We start from the raw sequence: 19,827 nt of genomic DNA, 5'->3' as shown, positions 1-19,827 counted from the left end.
ACTGTTTCGATGTAATGAAAAAAAAATCAAGAATAATTTCGAGGTTTTGTAGATAATTTCAGAATTCAAAATTTTAGGTTTTAAATTAACTCGTAAGGAGACGGCTTTAATCTCAGATTTCTTGGTTCTAACAAAACAGGACTGTTTCACATCAGATGAAAGTAACACTTTGTGAAATGTTTCGAAAATATGTTGATCTACTTACACACAGAGAACTAAAGTCACAAGATCATATTTGAGATAAGACCTCATTCAATGTCCGAAACATTGATGATTGTGGACTGTAAATTACTACATTTAATCCAGCTTAGTGTTTTTTCTGTATTTTTTGTTGTGAGTACAAAACCATAGTAATGCTATGTGAGAGCGATAAATCAAATAAATTGAACTAGCAAATGTATTTTAGGAAAGTATATATTGTAGAAGAACAACTGGTCGGCGTTTACCGATAAAAGTTTCATTACGTTTGAATTCAGAAACAATTTTCTGCAATTTATAATCAAATGAGATGATAATTTACCCAAGTTATTTTCTATCAGTCATTCATATCTGTGCTTGTATTGAGGCATTTTAACTACTTTGACACAACTCGCAGGTCCACATTTATTTCATTTCACCTTCATTGCAGAATTAGTAATATATAAAAAATATATTCTAAACCAGACTTTTCAAGCAAGAAATCAATCCTGCCACCAGAAAAATGACAACAAAGACAACAACTACAACTCATCGTCCAACGCCAGAACACACTGAATGGTCCAACTCCTTATACTACTACGATCCACATGCTGTGAGATTTATATTAGTTTTCAATTGCTGACAAATAATTCCCTTGATAAACCTGTACTCTAAAATTGCCTCAATGTCGTAAATTTTCCAGGCTCTTTATATACACATGTAATTTATGTATCTCTCCATTTTATAAATGTACAGCATGTGTGTTTTTCAAAGGTTACACAACAGTTGTATTTATTTTAGCACTTCCTTTGCCATTTTCACGCCTCCAGGCTTGTACAATACTGCCACTGCTACCATGTTCCATATCAACATCGGAGTGATCTGCATTCTCCTTTAAAGATGTATGAAATGGAGGTAAGAAGTGACGTATGAATCAATTATAAAAACATAAATCCTTAATATTCTCTATAATGTCTTTTCAGTTAAAATTGATTTTATTGCGAAGTATTAATTAAATATACAGGTTAATATTACCAATAACATAATCACAAATCTAACGGTTTTTTTCTGTTTATCATCATTTTGTCGAATATATTTTTATTTACAAAGAAACATATGGCGGAACTGTACGTAGCTGGGAACCATGTATTGATGAATGATCTTCAAATGTATAGCAAAGCTAACTACGATATGTGCCACAACCATGGAAAAAGGCCCAATGTTACCATATATATGTTATACGACAACCACTGATCAGAAGTACATATAAGTCTGACGTTAAATAATAATTTTCTGGAGATGTCATATTTTTGTATTTGGGAGTGTTCAAGTGTGTTTCAGTATTTATGGCGAAACAGTTAGTTTCAGACAAAAGAAAAACACCAGAAGTCGAATCAGGTGCCTTGGAGGAGTAAGCATTCCTTGTCGACCGGTTACATCCGCCGTGTGCGCCCTTGTCATGATGAGGCAAACAGAAAAAATCCGTAGACAATTCAATGAGTAATAAATGACCTAACAATTAGTTAATGAGAAAAACGTTAGTTAGCATTCGATTTAATGATAGATTGTGTTTCTTAACAAGTGTATCAGAATCAATGGTTTGTTTTATTTTGACTTTAATAGGATATAATGACTCAACGTATATTGTTAATTAATAAATCTAAAACATATAATTTTAAATCTGAGATCAAAATCGGCTCCTTACGAGTCAATTCGAATTTCCATATGTTTTGAGTACTTTTAATTCATATTTGATTTTTCCTGATATTTTGTTGGATAGTAAAGATAGTTTTGAAATAGAGTTAATAGTTATTGGTTCGTTGTAGTTCTGCACATATATTCCCTTTGCTCATAAATGTATTCTATTTAAAAATAATTTTGTCTAATAATTCTCTGTAAATCATTTGATTAAAAAATACTATTGTGAAGAGAAAAAATTATGCAAATATTTTGTAATGAAACATAGAGATTCATTGTCTACTAAACTTAGGGGGGACATAGTAATAACAAGGGGCCCATCGGCCACATCGCTCACCTGAGCACTTCAGCTAGGAAAAAAAAACAGAAATCAGTTCAGTATTAAAAACTTTGAATATAAAAGTGGTCGAGGGAGGGGGTAGTGGTGATTTGATCAAACATGAATCTACACTACCTCAGGATGCTTCCATATTTCTTTGACTAATCATGGCTTAAAAGATTTTTCAAGAATTTTTCCTATACGTTAGATCTTCCGTTGTGGCCTTGACCTACCCCGGGGATATGATTTGAACACACTTGAATCTACACTACCTAAAGATGCTTCTGAATTAATATGACTAATCATGGCATTTCTGTTATTGAGAAGAAAATTTTTATTGATATATCCTTTATATTTATTTGTATAACTTTGATTTCTTGTTGTGACCCATCTCTACTCCTGAAGGGTCATGATTTGAACAAAGTTGAATCTACAATACCTGAGGATGCTTCTATATTAATATGACAAATCATGACTTTGCTGTTCTTGAGAAGAAGATTTTTCCTATAAATTTCTTTGTAAAACTTTGATCGTCCACTGTGGCTCCACCCTAACCCCGGGGGGCATGATTTGAACATACTTGAATCTTCACTTCCTGAGGATGCTTCCAAATAAATATGATCAATAATGACTTAGCTGTTCTTGAGAAGATGATTTTTAAAAAAAATTTTCCTATGTATTCCTATGTAAAACCTTGATTGTCCATTACGGCCCACCCTACCCCCAGGAGTCATGATTTGAACAAACTTGATTCTACACTACCTGAGGATGCTTCCATATAAATATGATCAATCATGGCTTGGCTGTTCTTGAGAAGAATATTTTTAAAGATTTTTCCTATGTAATTCTATGTAAAACTTTGATCACCCATTGTGGCCCCACCCTACCCCCGGGGGTCATGATTTGAACAAACTTGATCCTACACTACCCAAGGATTCTTCCATATAAATAAGATCAATAATGGCTTTGTTGTCCTTGAGAAGAAGATATTTCCTATGAAATCCTATGTAAAACTTTGATCACCCATTGTGGCACCTTCCTACCTCCGAGGGTCATGATTTGAACAAACTTTAATCTACACTACCTGAGGATGATTTCACACAAGTTTTATATTTTCTAACCCAGAGGTTCTTGAGAAGAAGATTTTTAAAAGATGCCATTAATTTTTTACTAATTCATTATTATCTCCCCTTGGAAGAAGGTCTTTCTCTGCATTTGAACAAACTTGAATCCCCTTCACCCAAGGATACTCTGTGCAAAGTTTGATTGAAATTGGCCCAGTGGTTCTGGATTGATTGATAATTATTGTTTTACGTCAATTTGGCAATATTTCGGCGTAAAACAATAATAATCAATCAGTCCAGAACCACTGGGCCAATTTCAACCAAACTTTGCACAGAGTATCCTTGGTTGAAGTGGTTCTGGAGAAGAAGACGAAATTGTGAAAAGTTAACGACGACAACAACGACGACGACAACGACAATAACGACAGACAGAGGACAAATTTTGATCAGAGAAGCTCACTTGAGCCTTCGGCTCAGGTGACCTAAAAAGCATACCTTTATAATACTAAAAGGTATCTTATTTTTATTCCACAATCACAATTTCATTTACTTTATTATTCGAAGTTGTCTTTCTAGAGAAAGGGCATTTTTACTTTGATAAAAATAGATGGAAAAAATATATTTCGACTTTTCAATCTTTTATAGATATATAAAAAATCAGAATATTTTCTTTTCTTTCCATGAAAAATAGCATTAAAATATTAAAAACATGTCACAGAGTGGAATAAGATTAACGTTTTGAAAACGACAGTACTATATTAATGTCCTGTTCCAGTGTAACGAAATGCATGCATGGACAGAGACTACTCCCTAATTTCAAGATATCGCCCAAAGATATTTGTTTTAATGTTCTTTTTTAGTGCTGTAATGCTCAGCTGAGAATAATTATTGATAATATAATAATATTCTCAAGTAAGCGATATTGCACCATCTCAGTTATTTTGAAAGAAAATTCTTGATCCTCTTTATCGATAACGAAATTTTAAACCTTTGTTTTGATATAAATCATTCCATGATATAGAATAGCAACCTAATATGTATAGTATACCTTACATTACGCTATGTCGCTAAACAATGCTATTACATATGTAACACGCTGATTGTGTTCAAGGTTCTTTATTCGTTTATCCCTTTAAAAATAAATTTTTCCCAAACAAGGGGTATATGTGTCGTTTACAGCATATTAGTATTACCACATCTGGCTCATATCTGAAATATCTAGTCTTGCCAGTTTTTCTGCCAACAATGGGTGCGTTCACAATTTTTCCATTGGTACAAATATCGATTCTGCCGTTGGCTGTCTTTGGCACCAATGTTAAACAATGGTACAATTAGTTGCCTTAAAACTGTGAACGGCATATTGGTAAACCAAGGACAAAACAGCCAAAGTTTATACCAACGGTTGCCAAAGGTGATTAATGGTACCACTTGGTTACTAATGGTCACCAGTGGTAATCAATGGTTACCAACTGCAAATGTTTAGTTTTTCACCATTTTTCAGAAATAATAAATTCAATAAAAGGCATGTTTGTTGCTCTGCTAAAAAATGAAATTATTCTTAAGGACAAAACTTTTTAGGACCACTTGTCTTCAGGTGATATTCTTTTGCCAAAAAATTTGTATCAAATGTGCAATAATATGTAGAGATGACACTGTATTCTTCCTTAAATAGTTTTAAATTCATATGAAGTGGTATCATTTCAGTAAACGTCACTCACGCTACCAGGAATGGTCCTGGTAGCCATCTTGTTGGTGACTCTAATAAACGAAAAATCTGCGTTGGTAATTCTGCCGCGAATGTGGTTGGCCTGCAGAATTGGTAACCAATAAAAGTTACCAATGGTAAACATTGGTACTAATGTTTTGCCAGTGGTAAATTGCACTACCAATATCAACCAATGGAAGAATTGTGAACGCACCAATAACAGGAAAAGCACAAAAAGGACCAGCATGCAATGCAATCTACCATGTGACATCACCAAAATATTTACAATTATTTCAGGGCTTAACGTTTCATAATATAACATTACTTTTGATAATAAATGAAAATGATGAAAATTAATAATAATAAAAAAAAAGTAATAATAAACCATTTCAGTAAATTTTTTTTAAAATCCCATGCTACACACACGCACCCTCACACCCACCCACCCACAGATATATATATATATATATATATATATATATATATATATATATATATATATATATATATATATATATATATATATATATATATATATATATATATATATATATATTAACAATGATTAACAATGATAAAATTTTAAACATAAATTTTCTCCCTCTTACACATACTCCTCTATCTTTCTAGTTATATAATCACTCAGACTAGTGATATACTTCATCAAAAGAACTAACATCATTATTTAATGCACTATATACATTGTAGCAGTCGTATAAATATATATGTCGAAAAACTTTTAAAAATATGTTGATCTACTTGTATATATAGAGATCTAGAATCACAAGGCCACATGTGAGATAAGATCACATTCACTGTCCAAAACATTGATGATTATGGACTGCAAATTACTAGTATTAATCCAGCTTAGTGTTTTTTGTGCATTTTTTGTGAGTATAAAACCCTAGTAATACAATTTGCGAGCGATAAATAAGATTAATTGAACCAGTTATACAGATGTTTTAATGAAAGTATAAATTGTAGAGGAACACCTAGTCGGCATTTACTGATAAAAATTTCATCACCTTTAAAATGACAAACATTTTTCTTCAAAGCAATTAAATGAGATGATAATACATTTTGAAAATTTAACATAAGTTATCTTTCGGTCATTCCTTTTCATGATTGTATTGAGGCATGCGCATTTTTATTAACTACTTTGAAACACGCAAGTTTACATTAATGATATAATCAGTTTATTGTAGAATTAGTAATTCTAATGATTTTAATTAATAATGATTGTATTTCAAACCTGACTTTTCTAGCAAGAAATCAATCCTGCCACTATACATCATGCTTCTACAACCAGAAAAATGACAACAAAGGCAACAACTACAACTCATCGTCCAACCCCAGAACACGGAGAATGGTCAAACTCTTACTACTACTACGATCATATTGCCGTGAGATTTATATTAGTTTTAGAATAAGATAATAACACCTACTCTTTAAAAACTGTTTTCTTTCAAATTGCTTTAATTTCGTAAATTTTTCAGCCTGCTTGTTATACACATGTTATCTATGTATCTCTCCATTTCATAATTGCACAGCATGTGTTTGAACGGTTCCGAGACTTTGCAAAGGTTACACACCAATTGTATTCATTTTAGCACTTCCTTTGCCATTTTCACTCCTCCAGGCTTGTACAATACTGCCACTGCTACCATGTTCCATATCAACATCGGAGTGATCTGCATTCTCCTTTAAAGATGTATGAAATGGAGGTAAGAAGTGAGGTATGAATCAATTATGAAAAAAAACATAAATCCTTCATATCATACTATTCTCTATAATGTCTTTTCATGTACAATCTATTTTTATTGTGAAATATTAATAAAATATACGGGTCAATCTTACCAATAACACTAATGCTATATCTAAAGTTCTGTTCTGTTTTCATTGTTTTACCGAACATGTTTTTTATTTACAAAGAAACATATGGCGGAACTGTACATGGCTGGGAACCATGTATTGATGCATGATCTTCTAATGTACAGCAAAGCTAGTTACGACATGTGCCACAACCATGGAAAAAGGCCAAATGTCACCATATATATGTTGTACGACAACCACTGACCAGACAGAGATATCCTGTCATTAAATAATACTTGTCTTACGGTGTCATGTTTTTGTATTAAGGCACCATAATGCCACCTCTGATGTTTGCTCTGCTCCCGATTTGTATTGATTGAATGGACTTTTGAGCTTAAATACTGTTCTTATCTCCATATATTTCATTAAGGAGTGTTCAATTATGCTTCAATAATGATGCCAAAACCTGTAAATTTCATGTAAAACATTGGAATTGTTCATAAAATTAGGTCAGTGTTCCGTAGAATATTTTCGGTTTAAAACAATTAATGATTTCAAAATCAATCTAAATACAATACCTTAGTCATAGAATAATATATAGGTGATAAACTTATTTTATTCAATCAAAACTTAGTAGGTATTTTTAACATAAAAGTCTCAATTAGTGCCTTGGAAACACCTTTTGACGATTATTTTACTATCATTGAAAAAGACCTTAATAAGCAGAACATTGAAATTAGTTTTAGTATAATCTGGTGCTTAGGATATATATTACGGATGTCAACGAATATTCGAGTACTTGAATATCGTTCGATCATACCGACTATCGACTGAAAATTTTTTAGTCGGTTATTCGTTAAAAATTTGCAACTTAATAGTAATTTGAAATTCAAGGTAAAAAAAAAAAAGGATCTGATCAGTTCATTTATTAACGTATCAGTGTTAAAAAGATGTCAGACCCAAATTGTGAAGTTTCAAACTGCAATTCCGTAAGATCTCGTATAATGCAAATATCAATTAATGATGAATAATTAAACAGCTGTTACTTATTTGTTAATACATGTGAACTGGGGGACGGTTATGAGCGAAATTTAAAGGTGTTTCTTTCTGATATTATTATTGTATTGAAATCAGGCTTTAAAAATCACTAGATTTTCAAAAACGTATGGATTTGAATAAATGATCCCTAGGTCTTACTGTATGTTTAACTTAATATGTAAAATTGAAGATAAAAAATTGATAAATGGCCTTATTTTATTTGTAATTTCATTTGAAATTGGTAATAAAATGACCGATTTTGCAGTTTTTTGTCTATAAACATATGTTTTCCCCCGTGAAACAACAAAAGCTTTTGTAGGAATTTGTGAAATAACAATTCATAAAACCCATAAAAGGAATTTTTGATTCACGGGGGGGGGGGGGGGGGGGAGAGAGATGTTTTAAAAATATTTTCCGTTTTCCTTTGATTTCTATAGTGATTTTTACCAGAATTAAAGAGTTATCTGTCTTTGTTTTCCCAAATAAGTTATGTTTTATGAAACTTCACATAGATATCTGATATAGATATGAAATCTGATATAAATATGAAAAATCATTCAAATCTCTTAACTTTTGAAATTTGACTTGGAGGTAGGCGGCAGAACAATACTATCGTTCGCAGTTCTTTAAAACAACTTTGCTCTACATCAAAAGAAACAGTTTGTTCAAACAACGTTGGCAACAAAACTCTTTGATCCTTAAGCAAAACTTATTCAATGGTTTATCAATGTTATTGAACTCCACCAATCAGATTGACAAAATTTTTGTGGGCAGGGAAAATTAAGCATAAGGGATCAAGCGTTTAGTTTGCTGAAATCAGAAGTAAACATATAACTTTATCGAAACATGGAAGACAGCATTCAATATATATATATATATATATATATATATATATATATATATATATATATATATATATATATATATATATATATATATATATATATATATATATAAAGCACTATAGAATGTACAAAGAAATTTACTTTTATAAGGATACCCAATTTCGCCCTAGACCGGGGTTGAACTCGCGACCTACGGAATCTGTCTTCTAGCAGTACATGAATAGCGCGCTAGACCGCTCGGATATCTAGGCAAGTCAAAAAACTTGCTTTCGATGCCGATGGAATTCTCGCGGCGCAGATATATCCTATCACATGCGTGTCCACGTCAGTTTATTTCCCCCTCCTTTACGACATTGAAATAATATATTAAGGACATTACTACTTTTTCAGAATGAAATTCACCCTACTAATTATAATAAACCCATTATTTTACAACACGAATAGTGACAACAAAGGCAACAGCAACTCATCGTCCAACTCCAGAACACGGAGAATGGCCTAACGACTCTCACTCTGTCAGTATCATCAATACCCTTATTTGCTAAGGAATATAATCTTTTATTACATTTTCAACAGTGTAATACTGTAATTTATTTATCGAATAAAAGTGATATTCTGACACAGTGTGAAAGGATATCAAAATGGTATTCTCACAGTGTGAGAATATCAGAAGTGCGGCAAAACGTACGAATTTACTTCCCTTCAAGAAGAGTGATTTTTAAAAAAAAAATCCCCGGCCTGTTATTAGACAGAGTCATTGAGCCATCCTGACAGAGGCTAATAGTAATACTGCCAAAGTTTTTCCAAATAATTATGTCTTTAAAAACCCATGTTTACAATGTTTTTCAATCTCGCAATCGCTTAACTATGACATCACAGCCTATGACACTGTGTTACGAAAAGACAGAGGCAAAGGGAAAATCTAAGAAAATGTAATAAACAGAAAATTCAATGTTTTGTAGTTCAATATGGAATTTATTTCACTCGTGAGACACTCGTGCCTCGCACTCGTGAAAATATCAAAAAATTCTGTCCCACACGTGACATAAATTCCATATTTATCTACAAAACATTGAATATCCTGTATAAAGGTCATTTGGTATCTTACAAGATTGTATCACTAACCTGAAATTTTTCTTGCAATCTAAGAAATGGTATTATTTATCTTAATTTAACACATTTTTTCGGTTTGTAAACGTGTCAATTTCAACAAAAACAATATTATATCACAGATCTGTTACATATTTGAAATGTTCTCTTTATACCTCTAGGTCTGTTGCTATAATTAGAATTTTTCTAGAGGTAAACATAGATGTTTTATACCGAATGGTTCTCTTAAATGTCAGTCACTGCACCGAAATGTTTCTATCCGATTTCAAATTAAATGTAATCATATATGTAAATAATAATCATCATTATCATGTTTTAATAACAATTTTGACACATCTGTTTCATATTTGGATATTTTACTAGAAAAGGACGTTAATGGTAAACTAACAAGAAAACTTTATGATAAATGTGATGACTTTAACATTTCGTCAACTTTCCTTACTTATGTAGCAATATACTCTTATCACCTACATATGGGGTTTATGTCTCACAGTTGATTCGATAAGCAAGAGCATGCGCAACGTATGCACAATTTCTAAAACGGGGCAAGCTTTTGACAAACAAGTTGAAATGAAACAATGATATCAACCGTCTCCTTTAAGGTCATCATTTCGCAAATTCTTTGGTCGATACAATGACCTCATCAGCAAATACTCGCTATCATTACGTCCAATGCTGACTGACGTTTTTCATACTAATTGTTAGGCCATTATTTACACATTGAATTGTCTACGGATTTATCTGTTTTTCCAGAACATGACAAGGACCACACAGCGGGTCTGACTGGTCTGCAGGGGATGCTCACTCCTCAATGGCACCTGATTCCACAGGTGAATTTTCACAACATTGCAATTTTTAATTCCGGAAAAATTTCTATGTAATGTAAATGTGCGAAAAAGTGGCATGCTCTGTGAAGCATGCTTTATCTAAATAATTTACCTGTATATATTTTTTTAAAGATTTATCGGAAAACACCAATTTTTTGCATATTTATTGTAAAATACGTGTAGTTTTTATCTGCAGAATTTTATTGGTTTCATGCAAATAGCGCACTCACTATGGAACTTGTCCGCGAACTTTTCTAACAGCCGTCATATATATATATATATATATATATATATATATATATATATATATATATATATATATATATATATATATATATATATATATATATATATATTAGAAGTATTATTATTACAAACGCTGAATATATACCTATCTATTTTAAAAGAAACACTTGGCCGACTTGTACCTGGCTGGCAACCATATATTGATGGATGATCTTCTAATGTACAGCCAATCTAATTACGACATAAGCGACATTCATGGAAAAAGGCCACACGTTGATATATATATGTTGTATGACAACCATCGTCCAGAATGATTTACAACGTCTATCATAAAATCATAGGCTGCATGATGTCAATTTGTTTTATCTTGGAAATATTCCTTGATGTTTTAATTTTTATACCTTATTAAAATATCCTTTCATTTTGTTTTCCAAAAACTGTTATATTCAACACACTATGTCTTCTCTTCATGGTTCTAAACATTATTTTGCCTGCATTTGCCCTTAAGAGAATTGTCTTTTATCTGCATAGGTCAACAATAAACACATTATCTCACAGATGACTATGGATTTCTGGCATTTTCAAACATTTTCTGACATTGATCATTCTTATTTGGGACACCCCCTTAAATTTTATTTTCGTAAAGTACATTCTGCATTACAAGTTTATTCATTTTCCTCTTGTCCAATTAGAGTATGTATTCATTTGTTACTACATTTAATTACACGACTGCATTTACGCCTTTATCAACTGAATATGTGATTCCAATATACACAAATCTAATTGAGAACAAAAATTGCAAGAAATGTAATGGACATTGTGTCGACTATTCTGTAAATACTAATACTGTGACATTTTGGAAATAAGCAACACTTATATCGGGCTACTTTTGTGATCAATGAGAACTTTCTTGATAGATTGATAAAATTTCATTCATTTTGGAAATAGAAGCCAAAATGTCTTTCCTTATCTTCCAAATATATCGACCATTAATGAAAAAAAATTAATTTACACAAAAATAAATTAGTTGAGTGTCCATTCAGTTCAATGATTTCAAAATACTTCTCCAAATACCGCACAATTCAAAGGACAATTTCAAAAAGAAGCATATTGAAATCTTAAAATATTTGATATCAAATTTTGTTAAATTTAAACTTCCACGACATCATCCAAACGAGGTTTGACGTCTCTCTCTAATACTTGACACACACATGCTTTTCTCAACCAAGTATTGTGTCTGTTATATGCTTCGCTCTCTAAGGAATACCAGTTCACTAAGCGTCCTCGTTCATTCCATTCCTGAAGTCTTTTAAGAATCATTTTCTTTGCCTTGTCCATAAACTATAATCAGAATATGTTAAAATTTTTACTCTATTTGACTCTTTACTTCTTTCACTTTCATGATCTTATCTTATTTAAAATTCACCTCATGCACTTTGTTTAAAAAAAACAAAAACCCCAAAAAACAACAAATACAAACAAGAGGCCCAAGGGCCAGATCGCTCACCTGAGCACTGTGGCTAGGAAAAAAGGAAAAATCAGTTTAGTATTGAAAAGCATAAATGCATAAGTAGCCCAACCTACCCCTAAAAAGGGAGTGGGGGGGGGGGGGGTCATGATTTGAACAAGCTTGAATCTACACTATCTGAGGATGCTTCCGTATAAATATGACAAACCGTGGCTTTGCTGTTCTTGAGATTTTTAAAGATTTTTCCTATATATTCCTATGTAAAACTTTGATCATACATTGTTGCCCCACCCTACCCCCGGGGGTCATGATTTGAATAAACTTGAATCTACACCACCTGAGGATGCTTCCACATAAATATGACCAATCATAGCTTTGCTGTTCTTGAGAAGAAGATTTTTGAAGATTTTTCCTATATATTCCTATGTAAAACTTTGATCGTTCATTGTGGCCCCACCCTACCCCTGGGGGTCATAATTTGAACAACTTGAATCTACACCACCTGAGGATGCTTCTACATAAATATGACCAATCATAGTTTTGCTGTTCTTGAGAAGAAGATTTTGAAGATTTTTCCTATATACACCTATGTTGAACATTGATCGTCCATTTTGGCCCCACCCTACCCCTGGGGGTCATGATTTGAATAAACTTGAATCTACACCACCTGAGGATGCTTCCACATAAATATGACCAATCATAGCTTTGCTGTTCTTGAGAAGAAGATTTTTGAAGATTTTTCCTATATATTCCAATGTAAAACTTTGATCGTCCAATGTGGCCCCACCCTACCCCCAGGGGTCATGACTTGTACAAACTTGAATCTACACCACCTGAGGATGCTTCCAAATAAATATGACCAATCTTAGCTTTGCTGTTCTTGAGAAGAAGATTTTTGAAGATTTTTCCTATATATTCCTATGTAAAACTTTGATTGTCCATTGTGGCCCCACCCTATCCCCGGGGGTCATGATTTGTACAAACTTGATTTTACACTACCTGACAATAATTCCACATAAGTTTCATCTTACCTGGCCCACTGGTTCTTGAGAAGAAGATTTTTCAATAATGCCATTAATTTTTTGCTATTTCGTAATTATCTCCCCTTGAAGGAGGGTGTGGCACTTCATTTGAACAAACTTGAAACCCCTTAACCCAAGGATACTTTGTGCCAAGTTTGATTGAAATTGGCCCAGTAGTTCTGGAGAAGAAGATGAAAATGTGAAAAGTTTACGACAACAACGACGCAGACGACGCCGCCGACGACGACAGACAACGGACAAATTTTGATCAGAAAAGCTCACTTGAGCCTTCGGCTCAGGTGAGCTAAAAACAAAATATGAATTACTTACAAAAGCAGTACATTCTTTGTTTATACGATTTCTCTTGGACAGCAGGATGCTTGTGTACTCCTAAAATAGTTTTTTTTTTTTTTAAAAAAAAATACTTTTATCTCTCATTCACTATTTCATTATTTGTCTCTCTCATCTTCCATAACCAAAAAAATGAAAATACTAAGCTTTAAAAGAAGCAGTTAATTTTCCTGTTTGAGCTTTAAATTACTGACGTGAAAAGGCAAGGTTTACGCACCTGGCATGCTTTTATATCATATCGTATCGCTTTTATATAGAGAAGAATAAGAAAACGAACATTATTTTTGTATCATTTACTACACTAACTGCAAGACTGTAGCTCCCCGACCAAAAAAACATTGACAGACAGGAGAGCTACAGTGCCACCATAGAAAAACAGTACATTTCTTGCACACAAAAAGTTGCTCTGGGTTCTGGATTAATTTCTCCAAATTCTTAACTCATATAGCTCGATTTCGAAAAATTCCTTAGAATTCTAACAACTACTCTCGTAGCTGACATCTGCACGAAGCGTTTGTACGTTTGTTGTTTAACGTCCCTCTCGAGAATATTTCACTCATATGGAGACGCGCACGAAACGTTGGACCAAATTATCTTGTCACTCAAAATGGCAGTATATTGGCGAAATTTTCAATGGTCTCAATTTCAGGCCACGGAAGGCTATTTACAACGGTTTTAAGAATCTTTTCTTGTTTGTGGAAATAGTAAAAGACACGTTTAGTGATATTTTGAGATTTGAGTTTGAAAAACACAGAGAAGTAAATGGAGAAGCAGTGCACTTTTTGTGCGCGAAAAATACACACTTTTTACAATGGTTCGCACGTAATTGTAGCTCTCTGGTCATCCATCCCAATTTTTTCAGACCAGCGAGCTATAGATCTGCAGCTATTGTCACCCACGATTTTAAACATCCAACATGCTTAGATTAAAATGCCTCAAAGGTTGAGAATAAATGTAAAATTCCATGGGATAAGCGAAAATTTATATATATATATATATATATATATATATATATATATATATATATATATATATATATATATATATATATATATATATATATATATATATATATATATATATATATATATATCTGTGTGTGTGTGTGTGTGTGTGTGTGTGTGTGTGTGCGTGTATTAGGGATGTCAATTCGGACAATTTTTGATAATCGGTTACTCGGACGTTTTTCCGATCGAGTACCCGTATAGTCGGTAAAAATGTAGATACAAGTGTGTTAATTTTCTTGAACCCCGTTAAGCTTTGTTAAACCCCAAAGCTGTTTTATCAATGTATATAAACATTAAGTCCAACGAAAATGATTTTTTGGTACTAAATTTATTTATCAAATAAACACAAAAGACCCAAATAATACATCAAGAATTACAAATGCTTTACAGTTCTTGTATAGGATCTATTTGATGAACGTAGAAGGAGGACAATCTGCTCGAAAGAGAAGGAACGGACGTTGTTGGGATCGCTAGTTTAATATTATTTCAAATGTTGGTTGCCCACCCCCACCCCCCACCCCCCCTTTACTTACTTGCAAACGGACTTTCATTATTTTTTTTTAATCTTTAGTTATTTCTAAATATTTCTTCACTTTTGAAGTGGGTAGCGTCATTTCTATGCATGTCCGATTTCACTGCCGTTTATTAACTAAATAATTTAAAAATGATTGAAAGATAATAGACCATACGTAAACGATGTTCACTGAAAATAATCATTGAAGCCATCCAAAAATTAAGGACCACAATAGGTGACAACTGTGTACCAGGTGATTGGTCACTAATTACTGTATATACAAAGCCACAGGTGATAACGGGTGTTTTACAGGTGTAGTTGACGGCACACTAATTACCGTATGCATATTCAAGTTAATTTTTTGATAAGTTTTTTCTACAAGTATGTACTTTAAAACAAGAAAAAATACACATCCGAGTAACCGAGTACCATTTTTAATATTCGATACTCGGACGTTCGATCGAGTACCCGGTTAACCGGGTTACATATATTAAAACCAATAAATGGCAGTTAATAGAGAAAAAATTAGCTTAAAGTAATAAAGATAATATGTGATTCTGTTTATTGACAAGTCAGTCTAATTAAAATCAGACTTCTTAGATCCATTCCCTTCACACTTTGTGTACAGTTTGTATGGCGCGGATCTAAAAGTCCGATTTTAATTAGATTGATTGACAAGTCGAAGATGAGATTACCTTTGGAATTCCCAAGTCTGTTACATCCAGCAGTACCAAACACTTACTGTTGTCAAAGTGTTCTAAGCTCTTATCCCACATATTCTTGCGAAGGAACTCAATCAGCTGGGGAAAAAAATTCGTAAAGATATGATAAAAATAGTTATAACCCCTTTTCTAATTTTTTAATTGAATAAGGCATTAATCATAGATCAAGGTTTGGAAAAATTATATTCTCACCTTCTTACGGACTTTTCGAACTATAAACAGTGTCAATGGAAAGGAGAAGAATCCGAAAACAATTCCAGGTGTAACATGTACATTCCACATGTCGTTTACATTTCTGTTCAAAAACGTGTCTAGAAGTCCGATAGAAATGTAAAGAAATGTCACCGAAAGACTTAACAGTGCAGTTACTCCGCACTGGAACATGCCATTTTTAAATATCCTGTAATTCCTCAAGAAAAAAGATGCATTTGCAAAATCAAGAATATGTTCCAACTGTTTCTGAACCTGTAATAAAAAATCATTACTATCTAACTTACATTAGAAATGTGCTTTAAAATTTTAATTTGAAGTTACTTGGCAAAAGATTTTTTTCCAGTTCTCCAGTGAAACAACATTAAATGATTTCTATAATTATATCAACCACTGAACAAGGCCAAAGTAAAATCAGTTTGTTGTTTGGAATTGCCTCCCGCCTCATTAAAATTACCAATCTTGGAAAAATTTTATTAACCAAGTATAAGAATAATTTTTTATTCAATCAATTCTTGGCTGTTATAACATGCACCACCCAAACATTTAATTAGCGTTCGATCTGAGCAAAAACTGGGTTCTTGGTTGATGGATGATAACTTTGCAGTATTCAAGATCACTAGTCCATTCAAGCATTACAAAATAGGAGCAGAGCAAACACGAACCTCTAAGACATCAGATGTGAGATCGGGTGTCATGGAGGAGTGAGCATCCCCTGCCGACCAGTGCTCCTTGTCATAATCAGGAAATAACGGAAAAATCCGTCGACAATTCAATGTGTAAATAATGACCTGACAATTACTATGAAAAAAAGTCAGTCAGCATTTGACTTAGTGAAGGATTGTTTTTGCTGACAAGGTCATTGTACCTACCATAAAACGTACAAAATGATGACTTTAAACGAGACTGCTGATATTCTTGTTTCATCAACTTGTTTGTCAATAACTTACCTCGTTGTATAAATTGTTCATACGTAGAGCATGCTCTAGCGTATCAAATCAACTGAGAGGTATAAACTCCGTATGCAGGTGATAAGGGTCTATTTAATTAAACTTCAATTAAAACAAAAAATAATTCCCTCCCTGCTGGATCTAAATACCAACAGGCGGCAATTCCAAAACAACAATTTAAGGATGGCCCAGGTTCACTTTATAAACATCTGTAATAAATAAATAAAGAGACAGAGAAAGAGAGACCTGCACTGAATTTAATGTACGGTAGTCTGATTCTGTTAACTCTGGAAATTCAAAATGGGAGGCGTTAAAGCATGCAGAGGTCTTCAATTTTCCTTCCAACTCTATCAGTGGAGCCCCATTCTGATTTCTATTATCCTCAACAAATCTGGATTCTATTAATGAAATGAATTTTTTTGGTTGTTATATTTCATATGCCATGTATCGGAAAAAGACTTTAACCAATTATCTTTTTGATTCTCTAAATTTAAAAACGACTCACCTAATTCAGCCTGATGGACAGCATCTACAACTCCTACAAATTATTTGAAGATATTAGGAATATTTCGAAAATTTAAGCTTCTCCATGCAATGATATGTCAGTGTAGTAATTAAATATTTCATTAAATAAAATTTAATGAACTCTGATATAAAATGTAGTAACTATTAAACATTGTAAAATAATTTATTTTCATTGGTTTAATTTTAGTGTTTTCGTGGTATGAAGTCCAAAAAAAATCCATGCCCTCTACGAAATGATATTTGTTTTAAATTTCAAAATATTTAGTCACATGTTTGTATACAACACTCCGTCAATCACGAAATCGAATTCCCCAAACCATAAAAATTTAACCTCTCAAAAATAAGTGATATTACAGTACTTCATAACAAGATAGCTTACCTGAATGATAGTATGCTTCATGTATTTTTGCAGATACATCGCTCTCTTTTCTGGCATTAATGCACACATACGGTTTCAAGAATGGTGGTAAATCGTTGTCAGTATCTAAGCCATGTAATATCAAAGGAATTATTCTCAAACTAAACTTCTGGTCGAATGACATTTGAACAGCTAATCTAGCCTCCATGTCACACCAATGGCTATTCAGAAAGTCTGGACTTAAGACTAATAATACTTTCACACTTTTTTCCATCTCGTATTGGATGTTCTCGTCAATTTGTTTCAATTTCACACATTTGAAAGTCAATATTTTCCGCCATGATATCTAATTTTGCATAAATATTTCAGAATAGGTGGTGAATACACACTCTGTTTCTCTCCATTTGACAATCTCTTCTCTATTGAAAGCCTGGATTTAAAAAAACATCAATGTAAGTTTAAAAAATTAAATTTAAAGACGATTCATATTTGCAATGGTATTTGCTAATCTTATGAAAAGTTTGTTTCAAGTGAAAAAAAAAAATTAAACTCTGCATACACACCAAAAACGTTTATTTTTTCTTTCCCAGTAATGTAAATATTGTAGTACATGTAACATTATCTAGAATTGCGAAACAGGGCAATGATTTGAAGTTTTCTGTCAATAACATGTGCATTGATTAGAAGTAGACATTTAATAACTGTTCATTAAAAATATGCATTGAACTGTAAAAATTCGGTTTTCTATCTTGGATCGGTACTGTATAACTATACAATAGAACCATTTTCAGAAAAAAGGCATTTCTCATCTCGCCATAAGGCTATTCCTATAAAATAAACAGAAAGTAGAAAGGACAATGAAACAAACCAACCTGCTTCCTGTATTTCTAGTTTTACTCTTTCAGGTAAGAAAAATATGCTGTTTCTTATTCTGTTTTATTTAAATATATGTTGAAATAAAATTTCTTCAGAAAAATAAATAGCTTTATCATTTGACAGAAAATTGTCTATACTTCAAAATTTGTTCACCCATATCTAAGTGCATGTAAATATAAATGATATATATACCTCCCCTAAAAAGCCGAAGGACTAAATACCAGTAAGAGTGGTAAATTATCGTTACCTATCTCAGCAAACCTTAGCTGAAGATTCCACATCCATACTTCTTCCGCGGATATTTTTCAGATATCAAAAATCGCCCCACAACTGACTTAAACCCAGGGGCTGCCAAATATTTTCAAAAGTTTGCTGACGAAGTATAGTTGAGCCTTGTTTAAGAAATTGTTCATACGTGAGCATGCTCTAGCGTATCGAATCAATTGAGAGATATAAACCCCGTATGCAGGTGATAAGGGTATATTCCTGCATAAGTAAAGGAATTTGACGATTGAAAAGTTAAAGTCATCACGTTTAGCATAAAGCTTTGTTGTTAGATTGTTAGATTACTTTTAGATTACTTTTTCTAATAAAATATCCAAATATGAAACGAGAGATAGATACAAAAGCTTGTTTCTATTAAGGAGGGATTCTTGTCTGGTTTCTGACTAGATGAAATATTCATTTTATATTTGCTTATATCTTTTATATATTTAAATGTAAGAGATTTAAAAGATCATATTTTTCTTTCTTCGTCACAATTATACAACTTTAAATAGAAATGGTAAACTTAGTTTGAAATCTAGCAGGGACTATATTTTTGGGGGAATGGTGGCGTATGAAAATATCTTCCTTTCTGCCTCTCAAAATTATTATAGAACAATGAATTTAGTTAAAATTTTTACACAATCAAAGACTTGAAGAAATTTTTAGATGTAAGTTAAATCAATAATAAGGGACTAAACTTTTAAAATATATCAAAT

The 19,827-nt window shown here is 32.5% G+C and overlaps 3 protein-coding genes across 3 annotated transcripts; 2 read left to right on the top strand and 1 right to left on the bottom strand.

The window, feature by feature from the left end:
- Window positions 1–684: 684 nt before the first annotated feature.
- On the top strand, window positions 685–1,717 carry LOC133185974 (uncharacterized). Its single transcript, XM_061321261.1, has 3 exons — window positions 685–790; window positions 979–1,092; window positions 1,288–1,717. Exons 1-3 carry the CDS (start codon window positions 701–703, stop codon window positions 1,429–1,431), a joined length of 348 nt encoding a protein of 115 aa, XP_061177245.1. The 5' UTR covers window positions 685–700; the 3' UTR covers window positions 1,432–1,717.
- Window positions 1,718–5,790: 4,073 nt separating this feature from the next.
- LOC133185973 (uncharacterized) lies at window positions 5,791–7,080 on the top strand. The gene is made up of 4 exons (XM_061321260.1): window positions 5,791–5,853; window positions 6,229–6,366; window positions 6,574–6,687; window positions 6,896–7,080. Exons 1-4 carry the CDS (start codon window positions 5,794–5,796, stop codon window positions 7,037–7,039), a joined length of 456 nt encoding a protein of 151 aa, XP_061177244.1. The 5' UTR covers window positions 5,791–5,793; the 3' UTR covers window positions 7,040–7,080.
- A 4,910-nt stretch (window positions 7,081–11,990) lies between these two features.
- On the bottom strand, window positions 11,991–19,129 carry LOC133185031 (uncharacterized). The gene is made up of 7 exons (XM_061320094.1): window positions 19,106–19,129; window positions 17,990–18,314; window positions 17,591–17,623; window positions 17,332–17,483; window positions 16,118–16,390; window positions 15,899–16,003; window positions 11,991–12,182 (listed from the first exon to the last, which is right to left on the bottom strand). Exons 1-7 carry the CDS (start codon window positions 19,127–19,129, stop codon window positions 11,991–11,993), a joined length of 1,104 nt encoding a protein of 367 aa, XP_061176078.1.
- Between the last annotated feature and the right edge of the window lie 698 nt (window positions 19,130–19,827).

Source organism: Saccostrea echinata, unplaced genomic scaffold, assembly GCF_033153115.1.
Source record: "Saccostrea echinata isolate AGI-Se365-2 ecotype Australia unplaced genomic scaffold, CSIRO_AGI_Sech_v1 ptg000012l, whole genome shotgun sequence".
NCBI lineage: Eukaryota > Metazoa > Mollusca > Bivalvia > Ostreida > Ostreidae > Saccostrea > Saccostrea echinata.
This window is presented reverse-complemented; position numbering and strand designations above follow the sequence as displayed.